The 14,297-nt window shown below is 48.0% G+C and overlaps 1 protein-coding gene across 1 annotated transcript in view; it reads right to left on the reverse strand.

The window, feature by feature from the left end:
- Lrrc74a (leucine rich repeat containing 74A) overlaps positions 1 to 14,297 on the reverse strand; it is a 31,010-nt gene that overhangs the window by 10,178 nt on the left and 6,535 nt on the right. Inside the window, exons 4-9 of the mRNA XM_026401752.2 lie at positions 12,994 to 13,101; positions 10,974 to 11,070; positions 8,139 to 8,188; positions 7,712 to 7,793; positions 2,904 to 2,989; positions 2,301 to 2,495 (exon numbers count right to left, since the gene is read on the reverse strand). Coding sequence (XP_026257537.1) covers positions 2,301 to 2,495; positions 2,904 to 2,989; positions 7,712 to 7,793; positions 8,139 to 8,188; positions 10,974 to 11,070; positions 12,994 to 13,101 — 618 coding nt within the window. The remainder of the gene's footprint in view (positions 1 to 2,300; positions 2,496 to 2,903; positions 2,990 to 7,711; positions 7,794 to 8,138; positions 8,189 to 10,973; positions 11,071 to 12,993; positions 13,102 to 14,297) is intronic.

Here is a 14,297-nt window from a genome sequence, read left to right on the forward strand (position 1 = left end):
TATCTCAGTTCTACTTGGGGGAGACACAGGCACACAAGCAAATGGCATTAGATTTGTGATAAAAGCAGTGACTTAGCAAATCAGGCAAAACATTCAAAAAGAGTGCCTGGTATGTGGTACGTAGTCTGCGAATGGTAGATATTATCACTGGGGGCTTTCACTGAGTGGTTTCATGAAGAGGAGTTAAGTGTTTTATTGAGCATTTACTATGTTTCATGTGTTTCCCAGAATCTGATGGATTCTGGTGAGAACATGCCGACTTGAGCCCTGCCCTCAAGGTGCTTCGTATCCAGCCTTTGTGGGTCTCCCTTTCTTAGTTTCCCAAGATTAGAAACGGGGTGTGGCAAGGGCTGGAGGTGGGAACCACCAACGCTTCCTGTCGCAAAGTCGGTGTGACCAAGCTAACAGGTTCATCTTCTATTTTTCTGTTTCACTTTTTTTTTTTTAGAAAAAAGTACTTAAATGTATTTATTACATCTGGTCATTGTGGATAAATCAGAAAAGAATTAGGAAAAAATGTTTCAAATCACCTGCGCTCCACCAACAGAGACAACCCCGGTTGCCATTTTTCTGAGGCAACGACTTACTCTTTTGAAATTCAGGTTCTCAGAACTCTCAGCTTCGTCCGGCTGACTCTCTCCCAGCCTGGCTCTGCCTTTCTGAGTGACGCCTAGTAAGTACCACTCCACCCAGCCAGCCCCAGCTCTCCTGGTCCCCTCAGCCATCACGCTCCCTTTCTCCAGTTAGAACCCAGCCTCCTCCTGTCCCTTTAATAGCTCTGGCTGGCTGTCCTCTGGGATCCCAGGCTCATCCTCGCTTTTCTCATGCCTGATCTTCTGGCACGAGGACCGCCATGTCTGTGGTCCCCATAACACCCCTACATCTTGAGGGCGGTAGGGTTGCCATGAAAGCCAGGCAGAGCTGGCTGCCCTCTGCCTCTGCTGGTTGTGTGGCCTGCATGATCCACGCAGCCTGGGTCTTCTCAGCCGACGAGGGAGCTGAGGGAGCCTGCTTCATCAGGCTGGGCCAGGGGATGATGGGCGAATCACCTGACATGCTGTGGCTCCTAGGAGGAGCCCCAGGGAGGGGAACTAGCAGCAGAAGTCCTCTTTCATCTGCTTTCCAAATGCCCAGTGGACTCAGTGTCATGAATTAGTGTCTACAAGTCAGTCCATTTAAAATGAAAGGAGAATTCATTCATCCATTCCCTCAAAACCTGTTCCTTGGGCACTTACCCTATGGCCAGCACTAGGCTAGGAATGCCGTGTGTAATAATGGGACCCAACCAAATAGTCTTTGTTCTCAGGATGTGTCATGGTTTGGATGTGAGGTGCCCCCAGAAAGCTCATGTGTGAGACAATGCAAGAAGGCCCAGAGGAGAGATGGTGGGGGAGTGAGAGTCTGAACCCAATCAGTGGATTAATCCCCTAGGAGGGATTAACCGAGTGGTACTGAAGGCAGGTGGGCTGTAAGGGAGGGGCTGGGTCACTGGGACTGTGCCTTTGGGGTACGTATTTTGTATCTGGTGAGTGGAGTCTCTCTCTGCCTCCTGATCACCCCATGAGCTGCTTCCCCCTGCCACACTCCTCCACCACGATGTCCTGCTCCCCTCCAGCCCTGAGGAATGGAGCCAGCCTGCTGTGGGAGAGGCCTCTCAAACTGTGGGCCCCTAAATCAACTTTTCCTCCTCTGCAATTGTTCTGCCTGGATCTTTTTATCACAGCAGTGAGAAAGCTGACTGAAACAGGAAGCTTCCACACTGGTGGGTGACAGACGCTCAAACAGCTGCTCAAACCAGTGTGTCATTAGAAAGAGCAGCAAGTTCTGCCGGTGGGGGGGAGTCGGCAGGGTGCTGGGAGAAGACCACCTCCCACGGGAGGGTTTTCTAGAAGTCTGAGTGGAGCGGCCGGCCAAGACCCTGTGGTGGGAGGAAAGCAGAGGGGACCAGGAGGCACACAGGGGCCCCAGAGCTGGCTCTAGGGCAGGAAGCCACCAGGGGTCTCCAGGGGAAGCCAGCAGCCTGAGGGGCTGGTGGAGGGGCCAAAAGTCAGGTTTGTGTTCCCAAAGCCCAGGCTGCCTGAGGGAGGCCCAGCTGGAGGGGAGGGAGGACCCGGAGACGGCTGGGGTGCCCCAGGGACAGAGAGAGAAAGGACAAGGTGGGTGTTCCCTGCGATTCTCTCCAGCCCTGTCCCCCAGCCGCTCCCACCCCAGCACAGACAGACAGACACACCCACATACCCACAGACAGACAGACAGACACACACACACACCACAGCCATTCCCAGCTTAGGGCAGACTACCTTCAGGACTTGGAGGCCCTCGTTGGATTCCAGTCCCCTGCTGAGTCTGGAGACCCCTTCGTTGCCAATGTCATTGCCACTGACATCTAGGTGGGTCAGGTGGTTGTTGAGTCTGAGGACCTCCCCCAGGGCCAGAGCCCCTTCGTTCCCAAAGCCATTCATGGAGACGTCCAGTTTCATCAGGGTCACATTACCCTGGTGGCAGAGGGACAACACCAGCCTCAAGTTTATGGGTGACTCACCCAGGCAACCCCTCCAGCCTCTACCTGCTGCTGCGTGGACACCTAGCACTCGGGGGTCCCCGGATCTGCCCCATCCCTCTCACTCCCTCCCAGCTCGGTCTCAGGGACCTCTGGGACTTGGACAGGACCCTAACTCTTAATTGCACCGGACTCTTGAAGGGCCTAAGGATGCCCCCCAGGCCTTAGCGGCTGGGATTTATTAAAAAGTAACCCCTCCAGGAGTTGTGGGAGAGAGACCAGTGACTGGGAGAGCACTTGTGGAGCTCAGTAAACCCTCATCAAGGAAGAGGTGCAGGATGGCAGGAGGGACAACCTGGCTGTCCCCACCTGGGCTCGCCGCACCACTCTCAGGGCACCTTACCCGGAGACCGTTGCACAAGGCCACTGCTCCCTGTGTGTGGAAGTGATTCCAGCTCAGATTCAGCACCTGGATCCCTACATTGATGTCTGGGAGAGAGAGGGAGTCAGCTTAGCATCCCCCGCATCCCCAAGAACCCAGCCTCAGGGTTCACATGGCATGCAAAGAGAAACACCCAGGCAATGATTTTTTTCAGTTATTCATTTAAACACATAATTTTCAGACTGTCCTCAATGCTGAGAAAGATGAAGGAAAATAATCTTACCCTTCTATAGCAGGTGGCAAGTAAGTGAGTATAGTCTGTTTGGCAAATATTACATGATCGTAGCTATTTTCCCACTAAGCTGTGCATGCATACCTTATCACAGAACTCTGAGACTTGTTCTAAGAAGATAGTACGGAAAGTGGGAAGGGCCCTGTACCTGTAGGTAGATGTTTGCAATGGCATCAATAATAAAGGTGAAATTTGTTACTCAGGGGAACAGGGTAAAGAATATCGTAAATATCCATGTAGTGGAATATTATAAAGCCATTAAAAAGTGGATGGAAAGCTGGGTGTGGTGGTGCACACCTGTAGTCCCCGCAGCTCGGGAGGCTGAGGCTGGAGGATCGCAAGTTCACTAAGTCGCCAGCCTCAGCAACTTAGCAAGGCTGTAAAAGCAACCTAGTGAGACCCTGTCTTGAAATAAAAAAATAAGCAGGGCTGGGGATGTGGCTCAGGGGTTAAGCGCCCTTAGGTTTCAATCCCCAGTATCCCCATCCCCCTGCCAAAGAAAACGAGGGAGGCAGTGTGGACAAACAACCGTGCCAGGCTGCACACAGGAGGCGGGGATGGGCGTGGCGTGTTAGTTCACAAGGTGTCTGTCTCTTGGAGTGCCATGGGAACAGCGCTGGCTCTGGTGCTCTTAGGAGAGCCTCAGAGACACCAGCAGCTGGAGGTGGGAGGTGCCAGGATCTGAGTTTGCACAGAGATCACACTTAAAAAAAAACTAAAGATGCTTTTTGGGGGCTGAAGGTGTAGAGTACGAGTCTCAAAGAAGAACATGCTTTTGCTCCTATACTCCACAGGGTTGGCAAGACTTCCTGTTCAACCACGTTGTGCTTTTTATTTGGGGAAAGTGGTTCTGCAGAGGGCACCATCCAAGGAGAGCATTGTCTTCGGGATCAGGAGGGAGTCTCTCTCTTTTCTATGTCGTGTGTGTGTGTGTGTGTGTGTGTGTGTGTGTGTGTGTGTGTGTGCTGGGAATGGAACTCAGGGCCTTGTGCACACGAGGCGAGTGCTTCTGCCACGTCCCCAGCCCTTCCTTTTTTCTGTAGGTACAGTGGGGACCTCTCACGTCTGTCTGTCTCTCTGTGTCAATCACCAGGATGTACTGTTAGTAACTCACACCTTATATTGTCGTGATAACGGTAGTCTCCTGCCTTCATTCTCTTTCCTACGCCTCTTTCCCTCACTTTCTTCTCCTCTCCTCTGCCAACTCCCTCATTGAAGATTCTCGGAGCACATCGGCCTCCCTTCAGTGGCCACATAATTGAACCCAGAGGCTCATCTCATCTAACAGTTGTGCCACCTTGGCCAGGTCACCGATCTGTTCCTCATGAGCTTCCTCGTCTGTAAGATGGAGTATTAACCTGTGTAGGGATTTTGTGAGGATTGATGTGACATGCGAGTCTGATGCCCCTCACTTAGTAATCACTTACTGTTTGAGAGCTTTACTACTAATAATTTTTTTTGTTGTCCTGAGGATTTAACCCAAGGGCACTTTATCACTAAGCCACATCCCCAGCCTTTTAAATTTTTTTTTACTTTGAGACAGAGTCTTGCTAAATAGTTTAGGGCCTTGCTAAGTGGCGGAGGCTGGCTTTGAACTTGTGATCTTCCTGCTTCAGCCTCCCCAGCCGCTGGGATTACAAGTGTGCACCACTGTACCCAGCTAAGAATAACATTCTAAAGATCTTCACCCACAGGACTATCATAACCACAGGAAGATAGAACACCTTCTGGTTTCCTTTAAATTCACGACCTCAGCTTTCAGTGGAGGCTGAACAGTGGTCCCTTTCCACCTCTCCTTCCTCCCACATGCTTTCTCTACAGTCAGCAGAGGGTCTTGCTTCTCACCGCCCTGGAGCAGCAGCACGAGGAGGTGGGGCTCATCCTCCCACCAACCCTCCCCTCAGCGGCCAGCCTTGCTGCCTCCGCCTCTTCAAGGCTCTCTAGGGCCAGGCCCCTTCCTCTTGCGAACTCCTCCTTTAATTATCTTCCCTTCTTTCTGCAGCATCAGTTTCTTTTACTTCTTTCAGCGTTTTTCAGCCTTAAAAATCATTCCTGGCCTCTTGTCTCCCTCGGGCTCCTGCCTCCTCAGTAGCTCCAGCCTCCCCAGCCTCTGGTGCCCTGGCCTCCTCTTTGCACCCATTTGTGCCTCCAGCTGGGTTTCCGTGCTCACCCACTCCACCAAACTCTCACCAAGTGGCCGACTATCTTGGTGCTGTTGAGACTTGGGGTCACTTTTTCGACCTCACCATTAGATCTTAAGCAACACTTAAGTGGACCCTGCTGGCCGCTTCCTCTCCAAACAGCTCTCTCCCTTGTTTTCTGGAGACCTCATTTTCCTGGTCACCCTCCTGTTTGATTGACACTCCTCAGATCCCTGCTCCTCTGCAGCAGCACCTGCACCTGTTGGAGTGACCCAGGCGTCAGAGAACTCAAGCCTCTACCCTTCTTGCCTTGATCTGGTCTCGTGGATTAAATACGTCGCCCTGCCTGTGACTCCCGGGTGCTACATCCAGTGCTGATCTCATCACCAAGCTCCAAGGTCACGCAACAAACCACCTCCCCGACTTCTCCACTGAGAAGTGCTGAGTGGCCATCGACTACCAAAATGTAGCTGTTGCCCCCTGAGTTTTCCCCACCCAGGTAAAGGGCACCACGTCCAGCCAGCAGAGAAGGCGAGAGGAGCAGGTGTCCGTCTTTATTCCTAACTTTCCTTCAGCTCAGCAAGGCCTCTCCGCCTCACCCCCAAACACATTCGGAACCCATCCACTCTTCTGTCTCGTCACACGAGATGGCTGCGTTGTCTTCCCCAGGCTAGGGACAGCTTCCTAATTAATGGCTGTCCCTCCGTTTGTGTTCTTCATTGTTCTTCATGCCAGACCGAAGTTTCCAAATTGCAAATCAAACTGTGACCTTCCCCCATGTGGAATTAAATCCAGATGTTGTCCACGCCATGGGCCACCTCCAAGACTTCCGTTCCTTCCAGTCTCCTCCCTGTCCCCTCTATTCCTGCCACCCTGTCCTCCGATGTTCCTCAAACATGCAATGCCCTGACCTTGCTGCCTGGAATGCTGAACCCCAGAACTCAGCGCGGTCATCTTTGTTATTCAGGTCTCAGCAAAGAGCTCCCCTCCCCGTGGGCCTGGCTCCCCACCCCCCTGCAGCCCCCAACCCTCCCTGTCCACTGCTGCTTGTCCTCCTTGTTTCTATTCTTTGCCCAGGGATGGCCATTTAGGTACTGTCCCAAGTTTTATAGCAATGCTACAGTAACCTCCTTGGACATCTGTCTGTGCGTGTGGAGGAGGGGGTCGCTGTTCAATCCCAGCGTCACTCTGAACAGTGGCTTTCCTTAGCAGCCTGTCAGTGCTCCTGTTTCTCCCACTGTCTGTAGTTTTGATATTCACTGACTTTAAACTCTTATAGCTTGGATAGATGAAAAAGGTCATCTTCCTGTTGCTGCATTTCTCTAATTACTAAAGGGGTCGGGCAGTGGACTTTTCTCTAGTGCTGCCCATATGCCTTGACCATTGTTCTACTGGGGGTATTTATTAACCTATAGGTCTTATTAATATAGGATTTTTTTTGGGGGGGCTATTGGGGATTGAACTCAGGGGCATTCAACCACTGAGCCATATCCCCAGCCCTATTTTGTATTTTATTTAGAGACAGGGTCTCATTGAGTTGCTTGGCATCTTGCTGTTGCTGACACTGGCTTTGAACTCGCGATTCTCCTGCTTCAGCCTCCTGAGCTGCAGGGATTACAGGCATGAACCACTGTGCCTGTTTTTTTTTTTTAATTATTGTTTTGAGATAGAGTCTTGCTCTGTTGCCCCCACTGGCCTCCAACTCACAACCCTCCTACCTCAGACTTAGCTGAGACTATAGGCACATGCTACTATGCCAGGAGATATATAGAATCTTTTATCAATAGTCTGAACTTTAATCTTATACAAGTGCTGCCAATATTCACTCCCTGTCCCCTCTGTTGCTTATCTCTTAGAGTCGGCCATGGTGGCTCTTGTATTTCTTGTGGTACTGGGTATTGAACCTAGGGGTGCTCTACCACTGACCTACACCCCCAGCCCTTTTTATTGTTTCTTTTGAGACTGGATCTTGCTAAGATGCTGAGGTTGGCCTAGAACTTGCGACCCTCCTGAGTAGCTGGGTTATGAGTGGATGTCATCCTGCCTGGCCCATGGTGTCTTTTTTATCATACATGTTTAAAGTGCATTGTTGTTAATGTATGGATTGTTTTCATTACAGTTTGTGTTTACTGTACCACGTGTCATAGTCCTTGGTCTCCTTAAGCTCAGCAAGTTGTTCCTCTCCATGGTCTTCCAATCATTGGAAAGTTTTACTTCCCACATCTCGGTGTTTGCTTCATTTAAAGTGTTTTTTTTGGGGGGGGCATGGTTTACATCACTTTTATAGTCCAAACATTCAAAATCAATTTAAAAATAAAGGGTGATTCAGCTCTGATAAATGAACTTTCTCTCAATCCCTCCCCTTGGCTGGTCACTTTCCCTCCATGGGGACGTACTCAGCATCTGTCCCAGTTGTTCCCCTCCTGTATCAGAGATTTGGTTGTGACTGAGATCCAGGTTCCTAATTAGGTAATTGATCTAGAGGAACAAATGGTGAGAAAGGAGGTTATTTTTGTCTTCAGACTGAAAAATCTCTTACTTATCTCAGGGCAGTATGGTGGAGAGCTCCCAGGTACTAAAAACTAGGTGGGCTAGGGCTCTTAGACTGAAAGCTTCATGAACTGTTGATAGTCACTGTGACAAGGCAGTGCCACCCTGAAAGCCCCACTGCTTACTGGGTTTTTACCAGGGTTGGAAGAGACCAAACACTCATCCACTTCCAGACCATGTAAGTAGCCTTGCTCCACCATGCCCAGCACAGCCTGAGTCACCCAGATCCCCTAGACCTGCCCGCGTGGCTCACCCGCACCCCTTGCTCCTTACCGACAGGGCTTGGCAGAAGAGGTCTATGGCTTCCTCATTGAAGTTATTTCCTAAAGTGAGGGGGTTCCATTAGCAATGCACTCTGCACTGTGGCCCTCTTGCCCACCCACATCACAGCCCTGCCTGTCCTCTGCACTCCAGAACAATCAGACGTGGGAAAGTTGACAAGCACTTAACGCAAATGTGTAGACACAAGAAAACCTGAGAGAATGCTCATCTCCTTTAACGTGTCCTTCTCTCTGTGACCATTGACATTTCAAAGAAGAGGAAACAAAAATGGAAACAAACATCTTAAAAGAGGTTCTTTTCAAATAATAATAATGTGGGAATGTAATAAAGATAATAATACAATTCACCATAGCCAAACTATGGAACCAGCCTAGGTGTCCATCAACAGATGAATGGATAAAGGAAATGTGGGGCATATACACAATGGAGTTTTATTCAGCCACAAATAAAAATGAAATAATGGCATTTGCAGAAGAATGGATGGAACTGGAGACCATCATAATTAAGTGAAATAAGTCAAACTCAGATGGTTCAGGGTCATATGTTTATTCTTATCTGCTGAAGTAGAGAGGAAAAAGAAAAACAAAGTTCTGGGTAGATCTCCTAAAAATGAAAGGGAGATCACTAGAAGAAAGGGACTAAGGGGTGAGAGACAGGGAGGGAGGGGGGAGTGCTGGAGAGTGAGCTTAGCCAAATTATCTTGTTATATTGTTTGCAGGTAACGACAAATCCCATCGGTATGTACAACTATAATGCACCCGTAAAAAATGCGGAAAAAAATAAAGATAATAGTAGTGACTAACCCTTATTGAATATTTATATGCTAAATACTATTCTAGGTGTTCTAGATTTTAAGTCACTTACTCCTCCCAATCACCCTCTCAAGTAATATCATTGTCCTTAGTCTATTCATAAGAAAAATGAGTCACAAAAGGGTTAACTAACCTGCCCAGTGTCAACGCTGGAATTTGGATCCAAGAACAGTGACTTCAACACCCACCCATTTAACCATTTGATTCACAAACATCTTGCTATTAACCCTTTGGGGACAGCACAGAGAAACCGTCCATTGGTAGAATTTTAATCTGGTACAGGCTCCTTACGGGAAATTCGGAAATTAATTTTTAACTTCACAAAAGTGGATATATCTTTATATTCGGTAATTATACTCCTGGGTGTCCATCTAGAATACTAGGACATGTGCCCAAAAGATGTATGAACAGGAAAGTCCTTTGAATCATTAGTTGAATGATTGAAAAATTAGAAATGTTATGAGTCCCATCCCCCAACAGAGGGATGCTAAATGATGCTGTGGCCATGACAAGGAAGACTGCCCAGCGAAGGGGAAAGAGCTATTTGTTCTGTCATGGAAAGAAATCCAAGTTATATTTAGAGGGAAACAAGAACTTCAAGAATAATATCTCACATAGAGTAACATTCACATTAAAAGAGAAACTATTTTTTCCCCTGGATACTTTTAAGGTCTCTGTATCAAGTGCTTTTTCAGTGATACATTCAAGTGTGAATTTCTTTTTGTTTACCTTTTTTAGAACTTACTCGGATCCCCGAATGCTTCAAATTCAAGAAGCACGGCCACTATTATTTGCTCACTTGTTTTTTTCCTCCTTCAGGAACTCCTAGTAGCTATATAGAGTCTATTCATGATCCTACACTCTTTTATCTTTTATTTTCTCTCCATTTTTCTCTTTCTACACTGTAAATATATTTAGATAAATGTGTTTTGGCTAATTGTATTGACCTGTGTCTACCGCACTTTTTGGACATATGTATCGAATCTGTAATTTCAAGGAGGACATATTTTTCACTTGTTGATATTCTTGTGGGGAGGAGAGTTCTTTTAAAAAGAATGATCTCTTCTGTTTTTATCTATGCATTTATTTTTATTTTCATCTTATTTTTTTTGTTCAGGGGGTTGAACCCAGGAGTGACTGAATTCTACCACTGAGCTACATCCCTAACTCTTTTTATTTTTATTTTGAAACAGGGTCTCACTAAGTTGCTTAGGGCCTCACTAAGTTGCCGAGGCTGGACCTTCGACTTGGCAATCCTCCGGCCTGAGCCTCCTGAGTCACTGGGATTAAGGCATGTGCCATAGTGCCGGACTTTCATGGATGGACACAATACCTTTATTTATTTATTTGTTTATTTATTTATTTATTTATTTATTTATGTGGTGCTGAGGATCCAACCCAGTGCTCCACACGTGCAAGGCAGGCACTCTACCGCTGAGCTATAGCCCTAGACCAGGATCATGTTTTAATGTGCATTTCTTGGCTTAGGGGTTCCAGGATCCTACAGTCAGCGGACATCTGTAAACCTGAATGAGGAGCGGTCTGGGGGAACTGGAATTCTCACCCGACTTTTTCCCCCATGGGAGATGTTACTAAGCTAATTTAAAAACAGGAGGGCTTCGGGTGGTAACAAATGCAGTTAAGCCAACCGGGGACACAGGACAGAGTGGTGGTGGAGGGTGGATAGGATGGTTAGGAGAGCCTCCTCTCCAAGGGGGTGACATTTGAGCTGAGACCTGAGAGGAAGCCTCATAAACCAAGACCTCTGCAGGCAGGGACGTCCAAGGGGAAGGCAGAATATGGCAAAGCAGGTCGGTGGGGAGCAGCTTGTTGAGGACGGCAGGGAGCCACGTGGCTGTGCAGGGGGAGGGAAGCCCTGGGGACGGGCAGGGTGCCCAGCTTGTCAGGGCAGACACAGCATTCTGGTCAGGTCAACCAGATGCGGGTTCTCTCTGCCCTTCCCCTCCTGCCCCTTGGATTCCCGATGCCCTCCCCGTCCCCTTGCCCGGCTCACCTGACAGTCCAAGGTTCCAGAGCGAAGATGTGTTCCTCTGGAGGAACTCGGAGATGACTTTGGCCCCCTCCAAACCAATGTCATTTTTCGAAACATTCTAAAAGGCAAGAGTACCCTTGTGTACGTAAAATCCCACCAAAGGGGCCTCATTAACAAGGGCATCCAGGTAGGGTTCAAGGTGGGGAGGAGGGACTGGCTGATGGAGTGGCCGGAGGCCAGAGAGGGAGGCTTTCCTGACCCAGGCAGGAGGTCTGTTTCTCTGAAGCTGGCTTCATTAAGTCCCCGCTCCCCCAATTTAGCCCACATACTTCTGATGAGCACATTATTTATTATGATGATGATCATCATCATCATTATTATTTTGTTTGTTTGGAAATCCAAACAGCTTCATTTGACGAGTTGGGCATAAACAACTAAAAAAATGAGTTGAGAGTAAATAAGATTCTACTCATTGATTCACAAAATATGATTCGCCACCCTAGAAAGAGCCGGGGATATATGAGGACTGAGTCCTCTCAGGCAGTGAGAGAGACTCCAGAGAAACCAGCCTTCAGTGTCTTGCTTGATTTCCTCCCCTTCTTTAAAAAAAAAAATTATTTTGGAACTGGGGATTGAACCCAGGGGTGCTCTACTGCTGAGCTACATCCCCAGCACTTTTTACTTTTTCTTTTTGAGACCGGGGGGTATCACTAAATTGCTCAGGCTGGCCTCGAACTTAAGATCCTCCTGCCTTAGTCTCCTGAGTTGCTGGGATTACGGATGTGAGCCACCATGCCCGGCTCTTTTCAAAATTTTTATGGTATTAAAACATAAGATTTACCATTGTAACCTTTTTTTAGGTATAAGGTTCAGAGGTATTAAATATATTTCTATTGTTGTATAACCATCACCACCACCTATCTTCAGGCACATTGGGTTTTATGATATTATTTCATGTCTTTATCTCCTTTAAGAAAGTTCACCTTAAGGTAATGGTGCAAGAGGTAAACTTATCCACTTACAGGCTTATAAGGTGCAGAGAGAAATGGCTCCTTAGAAACTGTGATACACAATGAAATATTAATCAGCCTTAAAGATAAATGAAAATATGGCATTTGCTGGTCAGTGGATGGAATTGGAGACTATTTTTTTTTTAAAGAGAGAGTGAGAGAGGAGAGAGAGAGAGAATTTTTAATATTTATTTTTTAGTTCTCGGCTGACACAACATCTCTGTTGGTATGTGGTGCTGAGGATCGAACCTGGGCCGCACGCATGCCAGGCGAGTGCGCTACCGCTGAGCCACATCCCCAGCCCGGAATTGGAGACTATTATGCTAAACCAAATAAGCCAATCCCCCCCCAAAAAAAACCAAAGGCCAAACATTTTCTCTGATATGGTTCCTATGACATACAGATGCTCGTTCACAATCGACGGGGGAGAAAAGAGGTTTTATAGATTGGGGGGTGTGAAAGGAAGGGAGGAGGCACAGGGGTTGGAATGATGGTGGAATGAATCAGACGTTATTACCCTATGTGTGTATGATTACACAATCTGTGTAACTGTACATCATGTACAGCCAGAAGAATGAGAAGTTATACTCCATTTATGCCCGATGTGTCAAAATGCATTCTATCATGTGTAACTCATTAGAACAAACTTTAAAAAGACCCAAAATAAAGAAAGACTGGGGTTATGGCTTAGTGGCAGAGCGCTTGCCTCGCACATGTGAGGCACTGGGTTTGATCTTCAGCACCACATGAAAATAAAGAAAGAAAATAAACTGCGTCCATGTATAACTTTAAAAAAATGAAAAAAGAAAGAAATGGCTCCTTAGGGTTTCTTATGGCCACAGGGAATCCAGTCCATCACCAGCCTCTGACGGGTGGCCCTCATCTGAGTAGTCCCATCTAGAGGGGAAGAGCCTCCTGACGGGTTTCAGACAGCCCGGGGCTGCCCTTGGAGTGACAGGGGATTCTGCCTGGGCTCCCGGGGGCTCTGGGCCCCCCGTGTGGTGGAGGAGCCAGCAGAGCAGGGCACCTACCAGCTCCTGGAGGTAGTAGTTCTCCTGCAGCATCTGCACCAGGCAGATCACGCCCGTGTCCATGATGCAGTTGTCTTCCAGCTCCAGTTTGGTGATGGTTGTGTTAGACTTCAACCACCCAAGGGGAGGGGGGGAAAGAAAGAGAAATGGTTGGTGACCTCCCCAGTACCCGGCTCGCTCTGGTCTAGAGCTGGGCTCTTCTCCTGAACATCCCAGACTGTCGGGGTGCTGTGGCTTGGATGTGGTTTGTCCTCGTAGGATCTGTGCATTGAAGGCTTGGACCCTAGAGTGTCGATGCTAAAAGACAGAGGGACCTTTAAGAGGTGGGGCCTAATGAAAGGTTGTTATAAGGCAGAGGAGCCTGTCATCCCAGGGACTTGGGAGGCTGAGGCAGAAGGATTACAAGTTCAAGGCCAGCCTGGGTAACTTGGTGAGACCTGCCTCAACATTTTAAAGGTGATGTGGCTGGTGATATAGAATGCCCTGGGTTCAGTCATTTTATGTGATCTTTCCCTCTTACATGTACTCCTGCCATTGGGATGCCACCCACCATGAGCCCTTTACCTGAGCTGAGCTGATGCCAGTGCCATGCTCTTGAACCTGGTTAGCTAAACAGACCTCTTTTCTTTATAAAGTTATCCAGCCTCAGATATTCTGTTATAGTTATGGTAAATGAACTAACACAGAGGGTGTGGAAGTTAGATTAGGGATACTAAAGGAAAGAGAGGACAAGGAGAAAAACAGAGGATGAGCCATCGCATTGAGTTCTGCTAGAACAATATGCTTTTCTGGGAGTACTTAGAAGGGGATCATTAAGTTGAAGGCCTGAAAAGTGAGAGGGACAAGGATGAGCTAAGTAGATTTTAACCCTATTGCCCAATCTTACACCTACTATAAGATTAAGAGACACTTGAGACCTTTAACAAGGGAACTTAAACTTGAAGGTCCTTGAAAGGAGGTCCCCTGAGGCATTTATCTTGCTTTGCTTTGCTTTGCTTCTTCAAGGGTGTTTCTTCCATTTTACCTTCTTCTTACCTGAGGTCACCTCAAGCCTGTTTGGAAGGCGCTGGGCTTAGCTCTTCGTATCTAAGTCCAGGCTATTCTACATTCCCGATGGGAGCAAGATGAGAGGAGACATTGCAGCATGAAGGACTGGGGTCAGCTCTAACCAAAACTTTTATTCTCCCCTTCTGCCCCTCATTCACAGTACAAGCAGGTGCAAAGAAGAGTCGTATCTTTGGACTCGGCCATTTTCAAAGTCCACCAAACAGTGAGAGAAGCACCAAGTGGTCAGGAGGGTCCGA

Source organism: Urocitellus parryii, chromosome 6, assembly GCF_045843805.1.
Source record: "Urocitellus parryii isolate mUroPar1 chromosome 6, mUroPar1.hap1, whole genome shotgun sequence".
In the NCBI taxonomy this organism is placed as follows: Eukaryota; Metazoa; Chordata; class Mammalia; order Rodentia; family Sciuridae; genus Urocitellus; species Urocitellus parryii.